General features: G+C 35.8%; 1 protein-coding gene and 1 long non-coding RNA gene across 50 annotated transcripts in view; one reads left to right on the top strand and one right to left on the bottom strand.

Moving 5' to 3' along the window:
* The window catches only part of ITFG1 (integrin alpha FG-GAP repeat containing 1), a 291906-nt gene that overhangs the window by 40169 nt on the left and 230864 nt on the right, over positions 1 to 20873 (bottom strand). For all 3 annotated transcript variants that reach the window (XM_077898547.1, XM_077898546.1, XM_077898545.1), the window contains exon 14: positions 2321 to 2399. In XM_077898547.1, coding sequence (XP_077754673.1) covers positions 2321 to 2399 — 79 coding nt within the window. The remainder of the gene's footprint in view (positions 1 to 2320; positions 2400 to 20873) is intronic.
* Positions 1 to 20873, top strand: part of LOC144314452 (uncharacterized) — a 97981-nt gene that overhangs the window by 76054 nt on the left and 1054 nt on the right. For 40 of the 47 annotated variants that reach the window (XR_013380355.1, XR_013380360.1, XR_013380353.1 and 37 more), the window contains 2 exons: positions 11853 to 11933; positions 13969 to 14502. This is a non-coding gene — a long non-coding RNA (uncharacterized LOC144314452). Of the gene's footprint in view, positions 1 to 7353; positions 7419 to 11852; positions 11934 to 13968; positions 14503 to 20873 lie in introns of those variants that run through there. The other 7 variants (XR_013380338.1, XR_013380332.1, XR_013380331.1 and 4 more) reach the window with 2 other exon arrangements.

The raw sequence follows: 20873 nt of genomic DNA, 5'->3' as shown, positions 1-20873 counted from the left end.
ACTTGTGGAATGGCAAAACATTTGCTAGCAAAGACCACAGAAGAGATGAATTATATTCCTTCTCCCACTTTCTGTTTCTAAAACTATTATGTGTTTTTTCCCTTGGTATTAGAATCTGTATTGACTGTAATACTGTACTAGAAATCAGTTTGAGAATAGAATTTCAGGAGGCAAATCTTTTGTTTTGTTGACCCTACAATTTGTGGTTTTCTTCCTTTGGATTCTTCTAGTATATGACTCTGACTCATTTACATTTGCACAGATAGGATTTCTAATAGTTGAACAGCTGAATAATTTGCAAACTTTTTTTTTTTAAATTTATTTATTTACGAGAGAGAAAGAGAGGCAGAGACACAGGCAGAGGGAGAAGCAGGCTCTGTGCAGGGAGCCCGATGTGGGACTCGATCCCAGGACTCTGGGATCACGCCCTGAGCCAAAGGCAGAGGCTCAACTGCTGAGCCACCCAGGTGTCCCAAATGTTAACAATTTGATGAACATCCTTCTAGCTTTTTTCCCATGGATTAAGAATTATTTAAATGCATAAAAATATATGTATAAAGATCTTTACTGTTATATTGTTATATTGAAAAAAAAACCCAGCAGCATGTCTAGAGTAATTATTATATCAATATACAAAACGATCCCCAAATAAATTACCTATATAAACTGACATGGAAAAATTTGCAAAATATATCATTGTATGAAAAAAGAGAGGAAGATGGGTCTTTAAAATTTTTTGACCTATTGTTATGATAATGAAGAGATTTTTCCCCATTTTATTTTATTTTTCCCCCCATTTTAAACCATCAGTGTATTCTGAGATAATCACCAATTTGATGCTAAGTAAGCAATTCTTTCAAAATACAGATGAATTAAAATTGTTAATATTTTAATTTAATTTTTTTTAATAAGATTTGATTTATTTGTCAGAGAGAGCGAGTGAGCACAAACAGAGGGAGCAACAGAGGGAGAAGCAAGCTCCCTGCCAAGCAGGGAGCCGATGCAGGACTTGGTCCCAGGACCCTGGGATCATGACCTGAGCCAAAGTTAGACGCTTAATCATCTGAGCCACCCACATGCCCAAAATTATTAGTATTTTAGATAGCGTTTTTCATTAATAATTGACCAGTGAGCTAAGCTTTTGGTTTTAGGTATGCTGGCCTTGCCTAAGTTATGCTTACTTCATTAAATAAGTAACTTCATCTTTCTTCTCCTGTCTGGAACACCTTACCTAGCACTGAAATTATCTATATCTAAAATTCAAAAGTAATTAATTGATACAAGATAAAACCAGCCAGTCCCAGAACTTTTTTGTTGTTTGATATGTATATGAATTAAAACATAAATAAATTGTTCAAATTGTCTATATAACCTTATTTAAGTTTCCTTGACTAACAATGGTATATTAAAGTATTTGATTTTAGTTGTGTTTGTCAATTTCTCCTTGAATTTAATTAAACTGCTTTTGTTTTATGGAATGTTTCTGTGCTGAAGCAGTATTATGATTGAGTCTTACATGTGTACAAATAGCTAAAAAGGAAACTCACTGTGGTATATTTGATTTATGTAAGGTATTATATAAAACAAGAATGGCCTATAATGAATTCTTTCTTTTGTGCATAAAAATGGAGGAGTAACAGCAATTTTGCTTATATTTCTTCATGGTTAGGACTCTAAGAGTCTCAGAGAAGCCTATTAATATGTTAGGGTTCGTTTTCTTACTTAAAGAATTGAAATTAGAACAGTTGTATTTACTGTGACTTGGACCGCATTTCAGTCAGCTATCATCTATCAAAAGCAGGCATCCTTTGTTTAGTCTTATTTCTTTTTTGTTTTGATTGCATTTCCTTTTATTATTTATTCAAATATATAATAACTACAAGTTTTTCTTTATAATCATTTATTAAAAAACCTCTATGTAACATTTAAGCTACTGTTTCATGTATGAAAAAACTAGAATTTGTCTAGGTTGTAGATTGGATTCCTAATTTTTATTTCTTCTAAGAATAGCTTTGTTAACTACTTTACCACTTCGCACTTTGCTCAAGATAACTCTGGTAATTTCTCCCAATCTTTCTGTTACTTCAACTGAAACACAGGATAATGATTTGGCTATATCACAATAGGGATATATGAGGAATGAATGTTAATATATTTGCCATGAGGACCGTTTTGTAATCTACTGATGTGCAAAAGACTATAACAGAAAAAGTGAAGATTTTATAAAGCATGTGAAAACATGATGATAATTTTTGTCATCCATGACAATATATTGATTAAAGGTGTTTTTGTGCACTACGGATATTTTATCTAGTCTTACCTGAACCATTTTTCAGATATCCATTTGCATCCACAGTTGTATACATGATGTAAGGTCCAGGCTGATTTACTCCAAAGGGCTGCAATGAAAAAGGAATAGTTAAGACTAGGAATGTAAGTGAATTATTTGAAATTTTAGGCAAATCTATTACAAATAAAGTAAAACATTCTTATATATAATTGTTAATAGATGGCAGTTACTAGAGAACATTTCCATAAATAGAAAAACCTGTTAACTATTCAAGAGAAAACCTGTTAGTAGAAACACTTTAAATGTATATAATTAGCTTTAAATGGTAAACATTTTAAATGACTTGATAGTTGCATTTATATAGTTCATTAATCTTATTATATATTTCTAAGATCTACTATTAATCTTCTTTATTATATAAATATTTTAAGCACAATTTTTCTTTACTACTTTTGGTTCTACCCAAAATGGAACTCGAGTTTTATTTATGACATTTTTTTTTTTTTTTTTTTTTTATGATAGCCACATACAGAGAGAGAGAGAGGCAGGGACACAGGCAGAGGGAGAAGCAGGCTCCATGCACCGGGAGCCCGACGTGGGATTCGATCCCGGGTCTCCAGGATCGCGCCCTGGGCCAAAGGCAGGCGCCAAACCGCTGCGCCACCCAGGGATCCCTATTTATGACATTTCTGTTGATTCTAGCATTGCTTTTCCCTTCTGGGATGGATAGGCATAGTTTATATTTTCCCTGTAAATATCAAAATGAATAAAATCTACCCATAACAATTATAATAGAATGAAAAATATCAATGAGTAGCTCCATCACATTTATTCTCTTGCCCTAGACTTAGAGAATACATTATTTTCCAGGTAAGGAAAACATAATTAGCAGAGTCTAGTTACAATGGTGAAGTTTGTCTCCAATTTATATATTGTTCCTTATTTCTGGAACTTTCCTCATACCTTGATGCAATGACTTATTCTCTTTAGATATCAAGACTAATTAAATAGGGTATAAAGACCATTGTCTGCAATGGGTATCGTAACAAGTAACAAGTAACATATCATAAAATGCTCAAAAAATTCTTTGAACACTTCACAGAATTAAAAATTCTACTGTTCTCCCCGGTGAAGTAGGGAAAAGTTACAAAGACATGTAGATAGTCTAATGATGTGTTAGAAATGATTTTCCTCCAGGATGAAAGGCAAGAAATTAAATTAATTTCATTGATATAATAATTACTTGATTGATGTTTTAAGAACATTAGAAGTCCATTGGCTTTCAGTGACCATGATAAGATATATTGTTCTTTTTTTTTTTCAAGATTTTATTTATTTATTCATGAGAGACACAGAAAGAGAGAGAGAAAGAGAGAGAGAGAGAGGTAGAGACACAGGCAGAGGGAAAAGCAGGCTCCATGTAGGGAGTCTGACACGGGACTTGATCCTGGCCCTCAGGATCAGGGCCTGGGCTGAAGGCTGCGCTAAACCGCTGAGCCACCCGGGATTGCCCTGTTTTTTTTTTTTTTTTTTTTAAAGTTTTATATATTTATTCATGAGAGACACACAGAGAGAGGCAGAGACATAGGCAGAGAGAGAAGCAGGCTCTTCGCAGGAACCCGATGTGGGACTTGGTCCCAGATTCTGGGATCACACCCTGAGTCAAAGGCAGACACTCAACTGCTGAGCCACCCAGGCGTCCCAAAACATATTGTTCTAAGAATGGAATTACTCTTAAGATATAACTGAATAAAGATTCATGAAGAATATCACACAAATTCATAACAAAAATTTATCAATGAAGTATTTTTATGTAGAAAAAAGATTATTATATTTTGTACAACATACTACTTCAGTGAAAGAATTACCAAGGTTCTTTATCTATATCCCTATTTTGTAGATGGGCAAGAGAGAACATTGATCTTTAGATATGCATAGTTTTAAAGCAAACCACAGATAAATTACATAGGAGTTACGCTGTGGAATTATCTTCTTCATAAAATTATTCCTTTTTTCCTTTATAGTTTTGTCATTTATGCAAATATGCTAAAACATATTTGGTAATGCCTATTTTAACTTTTATGTAAATGAAACCATACTGTATGTATCTTTCTATGACTTGCTTGTATTTTTTCAAATTCAAAGATTTTATTTTTTTATTCGAGAGAGAGAGAGAGAGTGAGGGAGAGAGAGGGAGAGAAAGGCAGAGGCACAGAAGGGAGAAACACAGAGGGAGAAGCAGCCTCCATTCAGGGAGCCCGATGCGGGACTTGATCCTGGGTCTCCAGGATCACACCCTGGGCTGGAGGTGGTGCTAAACTGCTGAGCCACCCAGGCTGCCCTATAACTTGCTTTTTAAAATAGATTTTTTGAGACACATCCATGATTAAGTATGAAGCTGTATAGTTGATTTTCTTTTTTTTTTAATTTTTTAAAGATTATATATTTATTCATAGAGATGCAGAGAGAGAGAGAGAGAGGCAGAGACACAGGCAGAGGGAGAAGCAGGCTCCATGCAGAGAGCCCGACTTGGGACTCGATCCAGGGTCTCCAGGATCACGCTCTGGGCTGCAGGCGGTGCTAAACCGCTGCACCACCAGGGCTGCCCTGTATAGTTGGTTTTCATTGCTACAGAGTATGCTATTGTATGATTATAGCATAAATATTTTTCATTCTTTTGACTGACACAAAAAATACATTTTTTTTTGCCATGATAAACATGGCATCTTAATGCACACAAGTGCTAATGTTTATTAGCATTAATAAGCATCCTCTGGGAGTTACGTACCCAGAGGTAGAACTGTAAAGTCAAAGGATATATTCATGCATCTTTAAGTGTACTACATAGTGTCAATTTTTAAAAAGTTTTTATTTAAATTCCAGTTAGTTAACATACAGTGTAGTATTAGTTTTCAGTGTACAATATAGTAACTCAACACTTCCATACATCACCTAGTGCTTATCACAAGTATACTCCTTAATTCCCCATCACCTATTTCACCTATCCCTTGATCCACCTCCCGTCTGGCCACTATCAGTTTGTTCTCTGCAGTTAAGAGTCTGATTCTTGGTTTGCCTTTCTCATTCTCTTCCCCACCCTCTGCTCCTTTGTTTTATTTTTAAGTTCCACATATGAAATCATGGTATTTGTCTTTTTCTGACTCACTTATTTCTCTTACCATAATACTCTCTAGCTCTATCCATGTCATTGCAAATGGCAAGATTATGTTTTTTTAATGGCAGAGTAACATTCCTTATAATACACACACACACACACACACACACACACACACACACCCCATACCAACTCCCCTCCACCTCCAATATAGGGTTAGAGTTAGGGCCAGGGTTAGGGTATGTTCCTGATGTCTTGCAGTTCAGAGACTTCCACATAGGGTTAGGTTTAGGGGTTAGAGGTTAGGTATTAGGGTTAGGACTTGCATCAGGCTAGGTCTCTGGTTCTGTAGTTCAGCTACCTTTCCAGGGAATAAAACCCCAGACTTCTGCTGGGGTGAGAATCGACATGGGAGTCATCTACCTAGCTGAGGCAACCAGGGGATCTGAGGCTCTAAATACTCTTTTTTTTTTTAAAGATTTTATTTATTTATTCATGAGAGACACTGAGAGAGAGAGAGAGAGAGAGAGAGAGAGGCAGAGGGAGAAGCAGGCTCCATGCAGTGAGCCCGATGTGGGAGTCAATCCCGGGACTCCAGGATCACACCCTGGACCAACGGCAGGCGCTAAACCATTGAGCCACCCAGGGATCCCCTAAATACTCTTTAAAAATATATTCAGTTGTTCCTTTTTTTTTCTTTTCCCCCATGTTGAAAGGTAGCAATTTCATTATTATTATTAAGTTTAATTTAAATTCCAGTTAGTTAACATGCCGTGTATAACACACATTGTTCCATACAACACCAGGTGCTCACACAAGTAGTGCTAATTTTTTTCTTAAGTGGTAATACCAGTTTATACTCCTACTAGCTAAATGTTGCTTCACATGCTTAGCAACAAACATTGCTAATGTGGTATACAGTTCTTAATATAAATTATTTCATCCCTCCTAGGTTTGTTTCTTTGGAATAGGGTATGACCTTTCATACTTTAAACTGGTTTGATTCCAGTGAAGCTTGAAGTAATATTTATGAGGCTACATTTATCACTGTGTTACAACCTCAAATTTACTTTATTATCCACAATCTAGTCTATGTACTAGACGATTGGTATCGTGAACTATAAGCAGTGTTTTCAGTGAACTTTCCCAAATGTATTCTTGACTATTTTTTTGTATTTCACACTTGAAGAATTTCATACTATTATCAACTTTATCTTATTTTACAGATTTATTTAGGCAAGTTTTTCTCTCTTGCCCTATATTCATTTAAAAAATAAGTTGCCAGCCTGTCTTGATTATGAGTCTTAAAGCTAAAGTTCACTTCTCACCATGGACCAGTCACTTGGATATTTAAAGACAATGTCTAGAAATCCAGATTTGATTCTTCCACACAGTAGTTCTCAAGAGTGTGGTGCAAGGACCCTTGGGGGTCCCAAAATACTACTGTAAAAAGCATGGGTAGTCAGCAGTGGCACTAAAACTATGGTTATTCAGACTTGGCTTTTCAATTTAGCCAACATTTTCTTGAAAATAAAGTGGGTTTATCACTTTTAGGAAAATGATTGATAGTATTTGTGGCTAATGATAAAATTTCAGCTTCTAAATGAAAATTGGAACTTTAGAGGACTTGTAAGACTGTGAGCCTGACAAACTAAAAACTTTTTTGGTGATATTAACAAGTATGATTTAAAAAAACTGTATAATGAAGTATGTTAATATTGGGAAGATCTGCATAATTCGGTAAACCAGTATTTTCCAGATGACCAATGCATGTTACTAAGCCATGCATGAATAAAAGAACATTCAAAGTATAGGATAGACCATTGGATTTTAAAGTAATAGAGTAGGGAAGAATCATTTCTAGAATGGTACAGTAAGGACCTCAAAAATCTCCTTCATAAAAATCAGACAATACTGGCAAAAATCTTGTCAAAATAAACTTTTTCAGGACTCTGGACATCAACCAAAGGCAAGAATCTGAGAGTATCTCTTCAAGAAAAGAACTGAATATCAGTAAGAATAGTGTACTTTGCTGTGTTTTAATTTGCCCTATTCCTATAATCCTTTCCCTAGCCTTGAAACAGTCTTGACAACCAAGAGCTGTGCAAGTAGGTTAGCTGTGAAAATGTAAAGCCTAGCAGCTAGTGGATGGGCTGGCAGAACAGGTTGGGAGCTCCCCAAAGCCTCATCCCCAGAGAACTGTCACTATTTGATGTGTTTGGCAGCTTCCTGACAAGCTCTATACTCCGTATTTATCTTTATTTGGCAAGACTGAGAGCTTATTCTGTATGGACAGCCTTATCAAACTGGAACATTTGTTAAAAACAATCATTAGCAATTCTTTATATCAGTTTGGGCTAGTGAGAAATTGAACAAATTTTAAAAGAAAAATGTGAACGAGATGTTCAAAGATGAGCTTTGAAAAACTCTGACACATTCCTGGAGATTTGGAAGGCCATACACATGTGCAACACTGTTTCCACACAAAAGACCTGAAAAGACCCTAATCTCTAATGTCTCATTAAGGAAACATCTATGCAATCATATCTGACCATGAGGCTAACTTGAGTAGGGACTTCAATGGCTACGCACAATAGAGAATAGAGACTTTAGAGTATTAATCCAGGAAAATCACTGAAAAAACAGCATTAACAACACAACAACAAACAGCAACAACAACAAGCCTAGAGGAGAGAATTCCAAGATTAACACATTATTTTTTTTTTTACACATTATTATTATAAAAAATTCTTTTAACGAAAAATTATGTACAAACAGGAAAGTTTGGTTCATAAATAGGGAAAAAAAAAGAAGCAGCCAAAAGAAATGGTCCCCAAGGAAGCCTAGATATTTGACTTACTAGGCAGAGATTTTAAATCAGCTCTTATAAATACATTCAAAGAACTAAGGAAGTCATGTCTAAAGAGCTGAACAGAGCTACGAAAACAGTGTTTTGCCAAAAGAGTATCAATAAAGAGATAGAATTACACAAATTCTAGAGTACAATAACTGAAATGAAAAATCACTAGGGAGGCTCAATAACAGATTTAAATTGGCAGAAAAAAGAATCAAACTTGAAGCTATGTCAATTCAGACTATCCAGTCTGAGGTAGAGAAAGAAAAATGAGGAAGGAACATTAAAAAAAAAAAAAATAAAAGAACAGAACCCTCAGTGACATATTGAAGCACCACCAAGAATACCAACAATAATAGGGGTTCCAAACTAGAGGAGAGAGAGAAACTGGCAAAAAAGAATGTGATGCATGAAACTGCCTAAATTAAACACACTAATCTACACATCCAAAAGCTCAACAAACTCCAAATAGGATGAACTTGAAGAGATCTACACTAGGATGCATCCTAGTCAAACTGATAAAAGTCAAAGAATTTTAAATTCAGCAAGAGATAACCCATCATATACAAGGGAATCTCAATAAAATAACAGCTGATTTTTCATGAGAAACCAAGGAGGCCAGAAGACAGTAGGATGATATATTCCAAATGTGAAAGAAAAAAGACTGTCAGCCAAGAAGTTTAAAATTCAGCAAAAAATATCCTTCAAGAATGAAAGGGAAATTAACACATTGTGAGGTAAAAACTGAGAGAATTAGTTATTAACACACCTAACAGAAAATACTAAAGGGAGTTTTTCTGGCTGAACTGAAAGTCCATTAGACAGAAACTCAAATCCACACAAGAAGTACTAGTAAAGGTAACTCCAAGTAAATATACTAGATGGCATAAATGTATTTTTTTGTGTGGCTTTTTTCCTTCTTTCTAATCTTATATAATTGCATAAATCAATTAAGAGAACATGTTGTCAGGATCATAATGCATGAAGATGTAATTTGTATGACAATAGAAATGCAAAAGGGGGGTATAAACTGAGGGAGGAATATTGGAGTAAAGTTTTTTTTTATGTTATTGACATTAAGTTGGTATTAATATGAACTAGATTGTTTCTAAGATAGAAAGTAATTCTGAGGGATCCCTGGGTGGCGCAGCGGTTTGGCGCCTGCCTTTGGCCCAGGGCGCAATCCTGGAGACCCAGGATCGAATCCTATGTCGGGCTCCCAGTGCATGCAGCCTGCTTCTCCCTCTGCCTATGTCTCTGCCTCTCTCTCTCTCTCTCTCTCTCTCTCTCTCTCTCTGTGACTATCAAAAATAAATTTAAAAAAAAAAGTAATTCTGAGAGAAACCTCTAAGAAAATAATTTTCTTTTTAAAGATTTTATTTATTCATTCATGAGAGACACAGAGAGAGAGGGAGGCAGAGACACAACACAGAAGCAGGCTCCATACAGAGAGCCCAATGTGGGACTCGATCCCGGGTCTCCAGGATCATGCCGGCTGAAGGTGGCGCTAAACCGCTGAGCTACCTGGGCTGCCCAGAAAGTAACTTTTAAAAAGAGTGTAAGAAGCAAAGGAATTGAAATCATATCCTAGAAAACATGTAACATAAAAGAAAGCAGTAATGGTGCAACAGAGGAAAGAAAAAAGACATAAGACATAAGACATACAGAAAAAAATAACAGACATAAATCCTCCTTTATCAAGTTATATTAAATGTAAATGGATTAAAACCCTGCTATCACAAGGCAGAAATTAGCAGAATGGATAGAACAATATGATTCAACCAAATGCTGTCTACAAAAGACATGCTTTAAATTCAAAGACAACAAATAGGTTGAAAGTAAAAGCATGGAAAAGATATACCGTTAAAATAGTAACCAAATAAGAGCTGGAGTGGCCATACTAACGTCAGACAAAAATTGTTACATTAACTTTAAGACAAAAATTGTTACTAGAGACAAAAAGGACATTTTGTAATGTTAAAAGTGTCAATCCATCAAGCTGCAACAATTATAAATGCACCTAAAAACAGAGTTCTACAATACATGAAGAATTGATGGAAGAAAGAAATAACAACAATGGTTGGATACTGTTATAATTATTATATACCAGTTTCATTAACGTATAGAACAATGAGGCAGAAAATCAACAAGGAAATAGATGACAATGCTATAAATCAATTAGACCTACCAGATATGTTTAGAACACCGCACCCACCTCTGGCAGAATGCATATACTTGTCAAGCGCACATCAAACATTCTCCAGGGAGACCCATATAATAGACCATAAAGCAAGCCCGAATAAATCTAAGTTCACAAATGTGTGGAAGTTAAACAACAGACTTCTAAATAACCAGGGGGAAATGTAACAGAAGGAAAAATTCATTGATATGGTTTCAAATTCCACATTACAATTAACCTTTAAATAACTGCCACTTGTTCAGTTTTGGTATAGTATTATTATCTGAACAGGAAATGAAGCATTCCTGTTTTTACTATATATCTGTGAGGGGTTAAATTTTTTTTCATGTATTTCAACCAAAACAAAAAACTGCAAAAAGAGAATCTTCTATTATTCCAGATACTAGAGATCTGAATTAAATGTAAAACAGTGCCACTCTTCACTAATTTTTTAATTTGGAAAGTATAGTTATTTTTCATAAAATACAGGTTATATTAACATATAATAGGTTTTTATTTTTAAATGAATTAATTAGAAACATTAACAATTATTTGTCTTAATTTCAAATAGAGTAATATTGATAGACATAAAGAAAAAAACTCTTTGGGGTCCTCAGACCAAGAAGTTTAAGAGCCACTGCTCTATACTATACACATAACGAGTATATATTTTCAAATCCTACTTTGCCTTCCTCAATTGAAATGATATGACTGATACCAACGCCTATAAGTCTTCTTGGTGTCTTACTCCATGTCATACCATTACATGTTTCAGAATTTTTTTCCTCAAGATAGTGCCATTTAGCATTTGTATGAATGTTCATAACAAAATGTACTAAAAATGACCATGCTTACACTGACTGCCAAGACAGCTGGAATAACTTTTAACCTGTGTTTCTTCTAATACAATAGAGGTGCTAGGATTATTGCTATATCTTTAATATCTTTTACATACCTGGTTTATATTAATGCTGGTCCAAAGAAAAATTTCAATTTTTATAAATTTATAATTTGGGGAGTGCTTATTTGTATTTTAAAGGGATTTTCAATTTAAGAGGATTAAGAATTTCTGAAATAATGCTAGTTCACAAAAGTATTTATGCACATATTGTAAATTCCTTTATGTGAGATCTGAAAAGCCAATATGCCAGGAGTCCAAACTATGGGAATATTAACCAGCAATGATGACGATAACACAGCTGTGAGTTTCCTATTAATTTCTTTCTCACACTTCCTCTGAAATAGATTTTTGCTGTGTTATGGACTGTTTGTCCACCCAAAATCTGTACGTAGAAGGACCAACCCCTAATCTGATGATATCTGGAAAGTAATTAGGGTTAGAGAGGTCATGAATATGGAACCCTTGGGACACCACAGAGCTGATATCTCACTCTCTCCATGTGCTTGAACCTAGGAAAGGCCATCTGAGAACAAAGCAAGAATGTGACCCTTGACAAGCCAGGGAGAGAGCCTTCATCGGAACCTGACCATACTGGTGAGTAAAATTATTTTGGTTAAAACCAGAAATATTTATCAAGTTTGCCTTCTGGTATTCTTTACTGCATTGTAGGATTCTAAAACTATATGAATAGTTCATTTGCAAGCATATATATGGTTGGAATGAAATTCCGCTTTTGAGTATATGTAATTGCTGTGTGAGACAAAGTTGGCCTTCAGTAAATCCCTTTTCTAAAAGTCCAGTGCTGTGGTTCTCCAGCTTTAGAAAGTATTGGAATAATTTGCATTGAAAATACAGATTCATTGGCTGCATCCCCACATGTTCTTATTTCATATATATGGGTGAGGCCTGGGGATGTACATTTCTTAAAATTCCCAGAGATGCTGATGCCAGGAGGTTAGGGACCTCTTACTAAGACCCTACATTTTATATACTTTATAAAAATTGGCAGCTAATGAGAGTATGTTGTGTAACCTAAACCTTTGTTTAATGATTGCATTTGATTGAATACAAGAGAATAAAATCATTGATTCAGCTGGATGCACAAAAAACAGTGTTAGAAACACGTCTTATTCCTTTCAATAGCTTGTAGTGGTGCAGAAAATTGTTTTCTTTAGTAGCAATGCACCTTTCTTAAACAATACAAGTTTTGCAAAGGAGTAAAATGAGGGTTCACAGAATGGAAATTTCACAGACTTGAAAGGCAGTTGGAGAGGTTCAAGTTGGGAATCATTAAACTTTCTGAATTTGTGATATAATCTGCAATATTTAGATTTACGTTAAGTTATTTAGCTCTAAGAAGTATGATCTGAAAGTAAAGTAGCATGACCTTTTCCTTTTTTATTTATTTATTTATTTATTTATTTATTTATTTATTTATTTATTTTTATTTATTTATGATAGTCACACACACACACAGAGAGAGAGAGAGAGAGAGAGAGGGGCAAAGACACAGGCAGAGGGAGAAGCAGGCTCCATGCACTGGGAGCCCGACATGGGACTCGATCCTGGGTCTCCAGGATCGCGCCCTGGGCCAAAGGCAGGCGCCAAACCGCTGCGCCCCCCAGGGATCCTGACTTTTTCCTTTTAAAGGCAAACTTAAGGCTGCCTATCAGATAGGTATATAAGTGAAGTGTAGGATCCTGTTGGAATACCTGTGGGAGTAGAATTCCCTTGACAAGCAAAGAAGCAAGTGGAATATGTCATCAAATATGGATATTTTAGCATTAAATAACCTTTATTAAATTTGCAAATTTTATTTTGCAAATGATTTAAATTCAGAGAAAGAGAATAATCATGAAGAGGGGAGTACTTTTACCTTGAGCAATAAATACAGAGTATTTCAAATGAGAAAATTCTGTAGTTTATACCGTGTTACAGAAGACAGTTTAAAATGATTTGGAGGGAACATCTCTGAAAAGGCAAATATTTGATCAAATGGATATTTAGGGTGCTAGCTTAAAAAGTTTAGGTGTATTGGTCAGAACATTTAGCAAATCAGAGAAAGAAGTATCTTTTACTTTCTATTGTTGTTATTCTGGCTTAGGGGTCCAGAAACTTCAATTACATTGAACATAATTTTTGTTCAATTCTAATGTTTAGAATGTTTTTCATATACATATGATAAGGAAAAGGTACTTACTATTAATGGGAATATGTTTAGTAATGTATGAAGTAAGCAGTCTCTTTAAAATTCCTATATTAAATGAATAATTACAGAGTTCTTCACCATTTCATGAGAGTTTCTTCCTTTTCATAGTGAGACATCTAAGCTCTTGAGTCAAACAGAAAAGGGTATATGTAGGTTTTTGTGTTTTTTTTTTTTTTTTTTTTTTTCCTGGTTTCGAAGTGGTGGAAGCAGGCTGAGTCAGGATCTAGGATTGGATCTGCTGATGCTTTTGTAGGTCCTTGGTTTCATTTGAATTTTCCAGGTACACTTTTAAGGATGTAACTTGAGGTAGGTGGTACAGTAATCTTAGTTGTCTAAGTGCAAAGAGTTCTTGCTTAATGAAATAAATGCATACTAGAGTTTCTATGAAATGAACTGTTTCTCTGAATTTTTCCCCCACAGAATGTACACTGAAGTCAACGTTCCCCATGACACATTCCCATGGAGACCCAATATCCAGGATTAGCAAGAATACAGTGTATTAAATGTCTTTTTTTGAGTTGCCTACTTTCTTCAAAGATGCTCCTGATTTGTTTTTGCTATAGATATTTGATTTCCTAAATAATTCAAATCCATTCTCCTCTCTCATGTTTTTACTCTATCAGTCCCTCTCCCATCCCCACAGTTTTTAATTATTTGAAGTAGGCATGTTCTCCTAGTTATAAGGGCTCCTAACATTGGGTACTTTAATTTTGAAGTGCTCATCATTCTTGTAATTATTCATATGTCCTTGGATTGTGAATTCCATGAAGTTGGGCACAATTTCTGATTTGTTCACTGCTACATGCCCCTGTGTTATAGCAGAGCCTGGATCATGAAGGAGTGATGTAGTTTTATAATGCAAGTCACAAGAACTTACCTCTTAGCAGCCCCAGGATCTAGAGTCATGTCAACAGTAGGCATTAAATAAATGATGGTTGATACCTTTGCACATACTATTTTCCTCTATTTGGACTGCCCTCTTTCTGTTTCTGTACCTACTAAAATCCTAGTACTTCAAGACTCAAGTCATGGTCACCATGGCAGATTCTACAGGTTGTCCATTTTACCACTCCAGGGGGGCCACTGACATAGACTGTGATGTGAATGGTAGCCTCTAGAGTTGTGCAATATAAAGGCCCCTCCCAGCTCAAATGTCTCCTCCTAGTAGGCTTTGCTGAATATAGACTGTGATCTCCATGAGGGCAGTGATTTTTGTCTCATCTAGCCCCTAGAGCAAAAAGTGAATATTTACTCAATACATGGATATCTCCTCAGTCGTAAAGAATTATTTGTCCTCTATGTCTTACACCTTCTCCTTGCTTCCAGTTTGGCAACTTTTTTTGTGTGGAGTGCCTCATGATATGACCTAGTTCCAGTGATTCTGAACCTTCCGTTTTATACTGAAATGTGAGGGTTTTAGATAGCCTGTAATTCTAAGACTGAAGGTATTATGCCACATCCACACACAGGCAGATCAGTTCTCTGTATAAATTTCTGGAAATTGGGGTGCCTGGGTGGCTCAGCTGGTTAAGCGTCTGATTCTTGATTTTGGCTCAGGTCATGATCTCAGGGTTGGGCTGAGCTCTGTGCTGAGTGTGGAGCCTGTGTAAGATTCTCTTTCCCTCTCCTGCTGCTTTCCCTCCTTCCTCTCTAATAAAAAAAATTCTGGACATTGTGCATAACCTTGTTTTAATATGGCCTGAAAGTTTCACCTTAGGGTGTGGTACATGCAGTTTTGGTCACGAACCATAGTTTGAGTACTTTTTTGAAAGTAAAGGTTCTGGAAACTTGGATAGGAAAGAAGCCCTAATGGAGGACCGTTACACTCAGAGGCTGCCAGCTCAGCCCCAAACATAAGGTACACCATGAGGCATTGATGGCTTGAATTGTATGAAAGGGTGGTGCCCCACGTTCTGAAGATTTGGGTGAAGGAAAGGACTAGGCCATATGCTTGGGTGACCAAACTTTGTGTTTTCAGTAGAGGTATATGGGAATGTGATTTTATGTTCTGTGTATTTTGGGGTGTCAGTTCATACAGGATCATTTGTTCTCTTACATTCACTGCAAAGCCCAAGGATCTTTCCTAGACACACCTCCCTTAATAGGAAATTTATACAATGATTTTCTGTGTTGGGCTGAAAAAGTAGTCAAGCAATCATCTAGAACCCAGGGTAAGCATCGCCAAAAGATGGTCCCTGTAGCCAATCTGGCCTGCATCCTGTTTTTATATAGTTTTACTAGAACACAGCTATATTCATTGTTTACATATTATCTATGGCTGCTCTCACTCTAGAGCTGAGTAGATGAGATAAGGACCATGTGACCCACAGAGATGAAACTATTTACTCTGACCTTTTATAGTTTGCCATCTTCTAACTTAGGAGATGAAGCCTCCCTCTCATTAGAAGTCATGTCGTATCTGCCTGTTTTTGTGTTTAAATTTAAGTATAATTAACATACAATTTTACAATAGTTTCAGTTTTAGTTTTTATTTTTAAGGCAGAAATATTTTTGTGGAAAACACTTCATAAATTAATTTCATAAATTTTGGTAAGAATAAATTAAGACATTAGCTATTCCTATGGAATGCCGAGTTCTGCACTCCATCATCTAGTAAGTTCACTCTCTGTGAGAAAATCTTAGTACAAATCTCTCACATTGCCCCACTTTTCCTTTTAAATGTCATGTCTCATATTTGAAAGAAATCAGAGGAGTTAATTTAAAAAATATTAGTGATCTTTTAATTTTTCCATACTATATATATAGCTAAGGACTATATTTGGGTCATTTTTCTTGTTCTATAATGTGTCCTATCGATGCAGTGCAGTTTAGGTGTTGTATTATACAGTACCTTATGCCTTGTTGACTTACATAAAATCAGGTTTCAAATACACCATTTTTCTTTGTAGATTATCTTTTTCAGTAGCCTAGACAAACCTTGGGTTTTTATGTCAGTGTTAAGTACCTGATTATCTAAGGATTTATTTCAAGGTCTTGGTTCCTACAATGGAGACCTAGTATATTCTACATCATTGGCTCTGGATAGTAAAACTGGAAGAAGTTATAAAACATATTATGTTACATGAAAATCAATATTTGGCTTATGCAATAAAATTTATGATTCTAAAATATTAGAAAAGGGGCTGATTTATAGTATGAACTTTATTTTTTCTCAAAGGCAATTGTTTACCTTGTTTGTGTTTTTTACAAACATGGATTTTTTTTCCTTATCTTCATTAGTATTAACTGTATTGTCTAATTTAGTCAATATTGAATTTTTGTATTGCTTCTTATTCATTTCTTCAATTAAATTCAACAAATTATTTTCTTTGTTTATTTTCCTGTTAAAACTGCAAGGTATTTTCCCTTTGTAAAGGACCATAAAGGGACATTAAATGCAGAAAATGTTTATGTCATTTTTTTTTCTATCTTTGGTACCAGAACATGATATCACCAATGTCAAGTGTAATAAGAAAAAGGTGGATACTTAGAATTAAGGGTAGAATAATATTTTAAAAAGATATTAAATAAATAAATCTGTTGTGATACCTAATATTCATTGTAGCAAAGGCTAGATAGAGAGGTAAAATAGTACCAAGTCAGGTAAGTTGCTTAATCAAAATAAAGGCAAAAGAGAAACTTACTTGCCTTATACCTTCTCAGACTATTCCTATACAGAGCAAAGAAAAGCCTGAGAATATTTCTGATTGAAAAGATGAAAAAAATGTTAAAGACATCTTGTTCTGCTACATATATTATAAATCTGTTTGTAGTAACAATTGGAACATCTGTGTCTCATAATGAGGTATCTCTGAGAACATAAATAAGAGATGTTTTCCCTTTATATCAGGCCTTTGCAGAATGCATTTCTCTTGTGAATAGCTTGTAATTTATTCTGCAAATGTTCAAACTTAACAATGAATATGTGATTGTGGTTAAGAGGTGGTATGGTAGATTTATCAATGAAGGACCATTAAAAAGAAACCAAATTTTAGGAAAAGCTCATTTATTCATACATAAATATTTATTGTGCTACTATGTGCAGGCTACCGTGTGTGTTAAGGGAGTAAGGACAGAATAATAAACAAGATCCAGTGTCTCTTCTTCAAGAACTGAACACAGAATTCACTAGCTTCTAAGTAGCAGGACAATGATGCTTAGAGGAAATGTTGTCTGGAAGCTGATCTAGGGTCACGTTACGGACTTTAGGAGATGGTGGAGACGAGGGGACAGCACGGCAGAGCACTGCAATTCTGTGTGGCTGACAGAGTTGGGAGCGGGTGTGAGGGGAATGGCAAGGGATAAGGCTGAAGAAGTAAACAAGAGCTCTGTTCCAACAAACTGGGTATGGACCATTTTTCAAGGACAAAGAAAAGCCACTGAAGGTTTGTATTTTAAAAAGATCACTGTGGTACCTTTTTGAAGGATGGCTCAGATCCTCCAGCTGTCAGGCAAGAAAGGATGGTGGCTTGGATTAAATAATGGTGGGATAGAGAAAAGGGACAGTTAAGGGTTGAGAACAATAATCTAGTAGATCTGGGGGTAAGAGAAAAGAAAAAGTAACCAAGATAGGAAACATGGGAAGTGGACTGAGGTTTTGTAAGACACTCAGATATAAAAGTCGGAAGCTCAGGAGAGTATCCAAATGGCAAAAAGCCGCACAAAACAAAACACACCAAACAGGGGAGAAGTTGAGGAAACTTAGAGTATAATGTAGAGGGAGAAGAAAACTTAGAATGAAAGCCTGAGAAGCACCAACATTTAAAAAGTGGGCAAAGGAAATGTCCATAAGGGAACTGAGAGAATGGCCAGAGAAGGGTGAATGTAAAGGAGGCTGAGGAAAGGGGAGTGTCAGGAGATCAAACGCAGGTCAAATGCTAGATTAAAACAGTGGGTTAAGGATATGGAAGTAAGTGATTGGAAAGAGCCAATGGTGCACAATTTATGTTTGGCTGGGAAGAGAAAACAGAGATTGGGCAGTAGCTGGAGAGGATGTAGGGTTTTAGAAGGAAGGCATATATGCTCTTATGGATAAGAGATTTGGACACTCCTTAAATGCTGAAGAGAAGGCAGCAACAGAGCGGCAGAGGTTGAATACACAGGTCAAGCAGAATAAACAATGGAATGAAGTCCCTAAGAAGGATGTGGGACCCACAGAGAAATGGTACATTGATTAGTAAAAAGAAATAGCAAAAGGGATGGGTGTGGATAAAGATATTACATTTAGTGCTATAGAAGACAACTGACATTGTTAAGCACAAGGCCCTGTGCTATGTTCTAGGACATACTGGCAGGCAAAACAGATCCTGTTGCCCTCATGGAGCTACTTAAAAGGAATATGCATAGAGGATTAAAGGACTATTTCCAAACCCTTTGTTCAGTGAGAAGAGTATTCATATGCCTGCTTATAGACTCATAATCTATAAAGTGGAAAAGTCACCACCAGGCTTTGGGTAAAAGAATTACCAGGTGACAGAGAAAGAAGCCATCTAATCTCCACTAACACAGAATATATTATACTAAGGTTTAAAGACTAAAAAAAAAAAAAAAAGTTAGTTTGGTATTTTAAGAGAAAAAGCAGGAAGTAATATAAATATTCTTTTGATTTGCAGATGCTTATAGTAGCTTTTACTAAAAATATATATCCATTTAAATAGTGTACGTATATACAATATATACATAACATTGAATATATTCATTATGTACAGTTTATTGCATGTCAATTACACTGCAATAAAGCTGTGAGAAATAAAGATAAGGCAATACTGATAAATGATGCTGATAAAAATGCAAGGAGAGTTTCTGGCCTGATATGTAAAGAGCTTTGGAAGTTGTGGCTCCTAGTCCTCACAAAAGCAACAAAAAAAGCTGAAGAAAGTAAAAACCAACTCTCCTTAGATCCAGAGAACTGAGATCACAGGGCAAACTGCTACTCTGAAAAATGGAGAGAGGGGTGGGTACAGAGAATCAATCATAGCTGACTGGGAGCAGAGACCTTAGAAGCAGGAGACTGAAAGAAGCCAGTCCCACAGACATTTAAATTTTAACTGAGAAACTGCTGGAAGCCCAATATGAACTAGTTTGAGAATGTAAAACTCTGGGGGGAGGAAGGAAAACAAAAGTTTTATCTCCAGAGTCCCACTAGATTCTCAGGGTAAGACTGGAACACTAAAACAACTCTCAGGGAGGGGAAGTAGAGCATTCTGAAATATGCCCAGACCTCTTTTGTTCTTAACATTTTGCCCTCAAGGGAAAACTATTTTATCAGGGCTTAAGTGACTTGGATTCTACTAAAACCTTTCCAACCTGGGGGAAAGGAAATGCCTAACTTTAGCCCTCTCTCGCCTTCCTGTCTTGTCTAAGGGGAAGGGTGAGCTAAGAAGCACTTGTGAAAGTCACATCCCAGGGATACAGGCTCATTAAAAGTCTGAGACCTAATCACTGGATTATAGGATGCATTTTCTCCATCTGTTCTTTATCACCACATCAGTGGGCTCCTGTCTAATAATGGGATTACAGCTAAAAGCACTGCAAGACTCCGACCCTCTTTAAATATAAGTCTGTATAGGGAAACAAAAAGACAACAGGGGAGACAAAAAGGCAATACAGAAAAATGCTACCTCTGAGAGCATAGCTACTCAAACAGAAAATAGAGTTGTTAGTTATCCTAGCCATATAGACATAAAGATCTGCCTCAGTTCTGGCTTTCAACAAAAGATTTCAAGGCATGCTAAAAGGCAGAAAACAAAGTTTGACTAGATGAAGCAAGCATCAGTACCAGACTCAGAATATGGCAGGAATGTTGGAATTATCAAACCTGAACTTTAAAATAACTATGACTAATATGTTAAGAGCTCTCCTGGAAAAAGTAGACAACATGCAAACATAGATTAATGTAAGCAGAGAGATGGAAACTCTTAAGGATCAAATAGAAATGGTAGAAATAAAATACTAAAATAGAAATGAATGCCTGGACACAGCTGAACAAAGAATCAGTGAGCTTGAGGATCAAAAGAAATTTCTAAAACTGAAACACAGAGAAAAACTAATGAAAAAGATGGAACAGAATATCCAAGAACTGTGGGACAGTTACCAAAGGTGTAACATATGTGTCAGGGGATTGCTGGAAGGAAAAAGAGAGAAAGGGACAGAAGAAATGTTTGAAATAATAACATGAGAATTTTCCAAAATTAGTGACAGACACCAAACCAGATATCCAGGAAGCTTAAGAATACCAAACAGGAAAAATAACTAAAAATCTATACCTATGCATATCATATTCAATCAGCAGAAAGCCAAAGACAAAGAAAAAATCCTGAAAGTAA

The sequence above is a fragment of the Canis aureus genome, chromosome 5, assembly GCF_053574225.1.
Source record: "Canis aureus isolate CA01 chromosome 5, VMU_Caureus_v.1.0, whole genome shotgun sequence".
NCBI lineage: Eukaryota > Metazoa > Chordata > Mammalia > Carnivora > Canidae > Canis > Canis aureus.
Note: the sequence above shows the minus strand (reverse complement) of the source record. Positions and strands in the feature narration are given on the sequence as shown.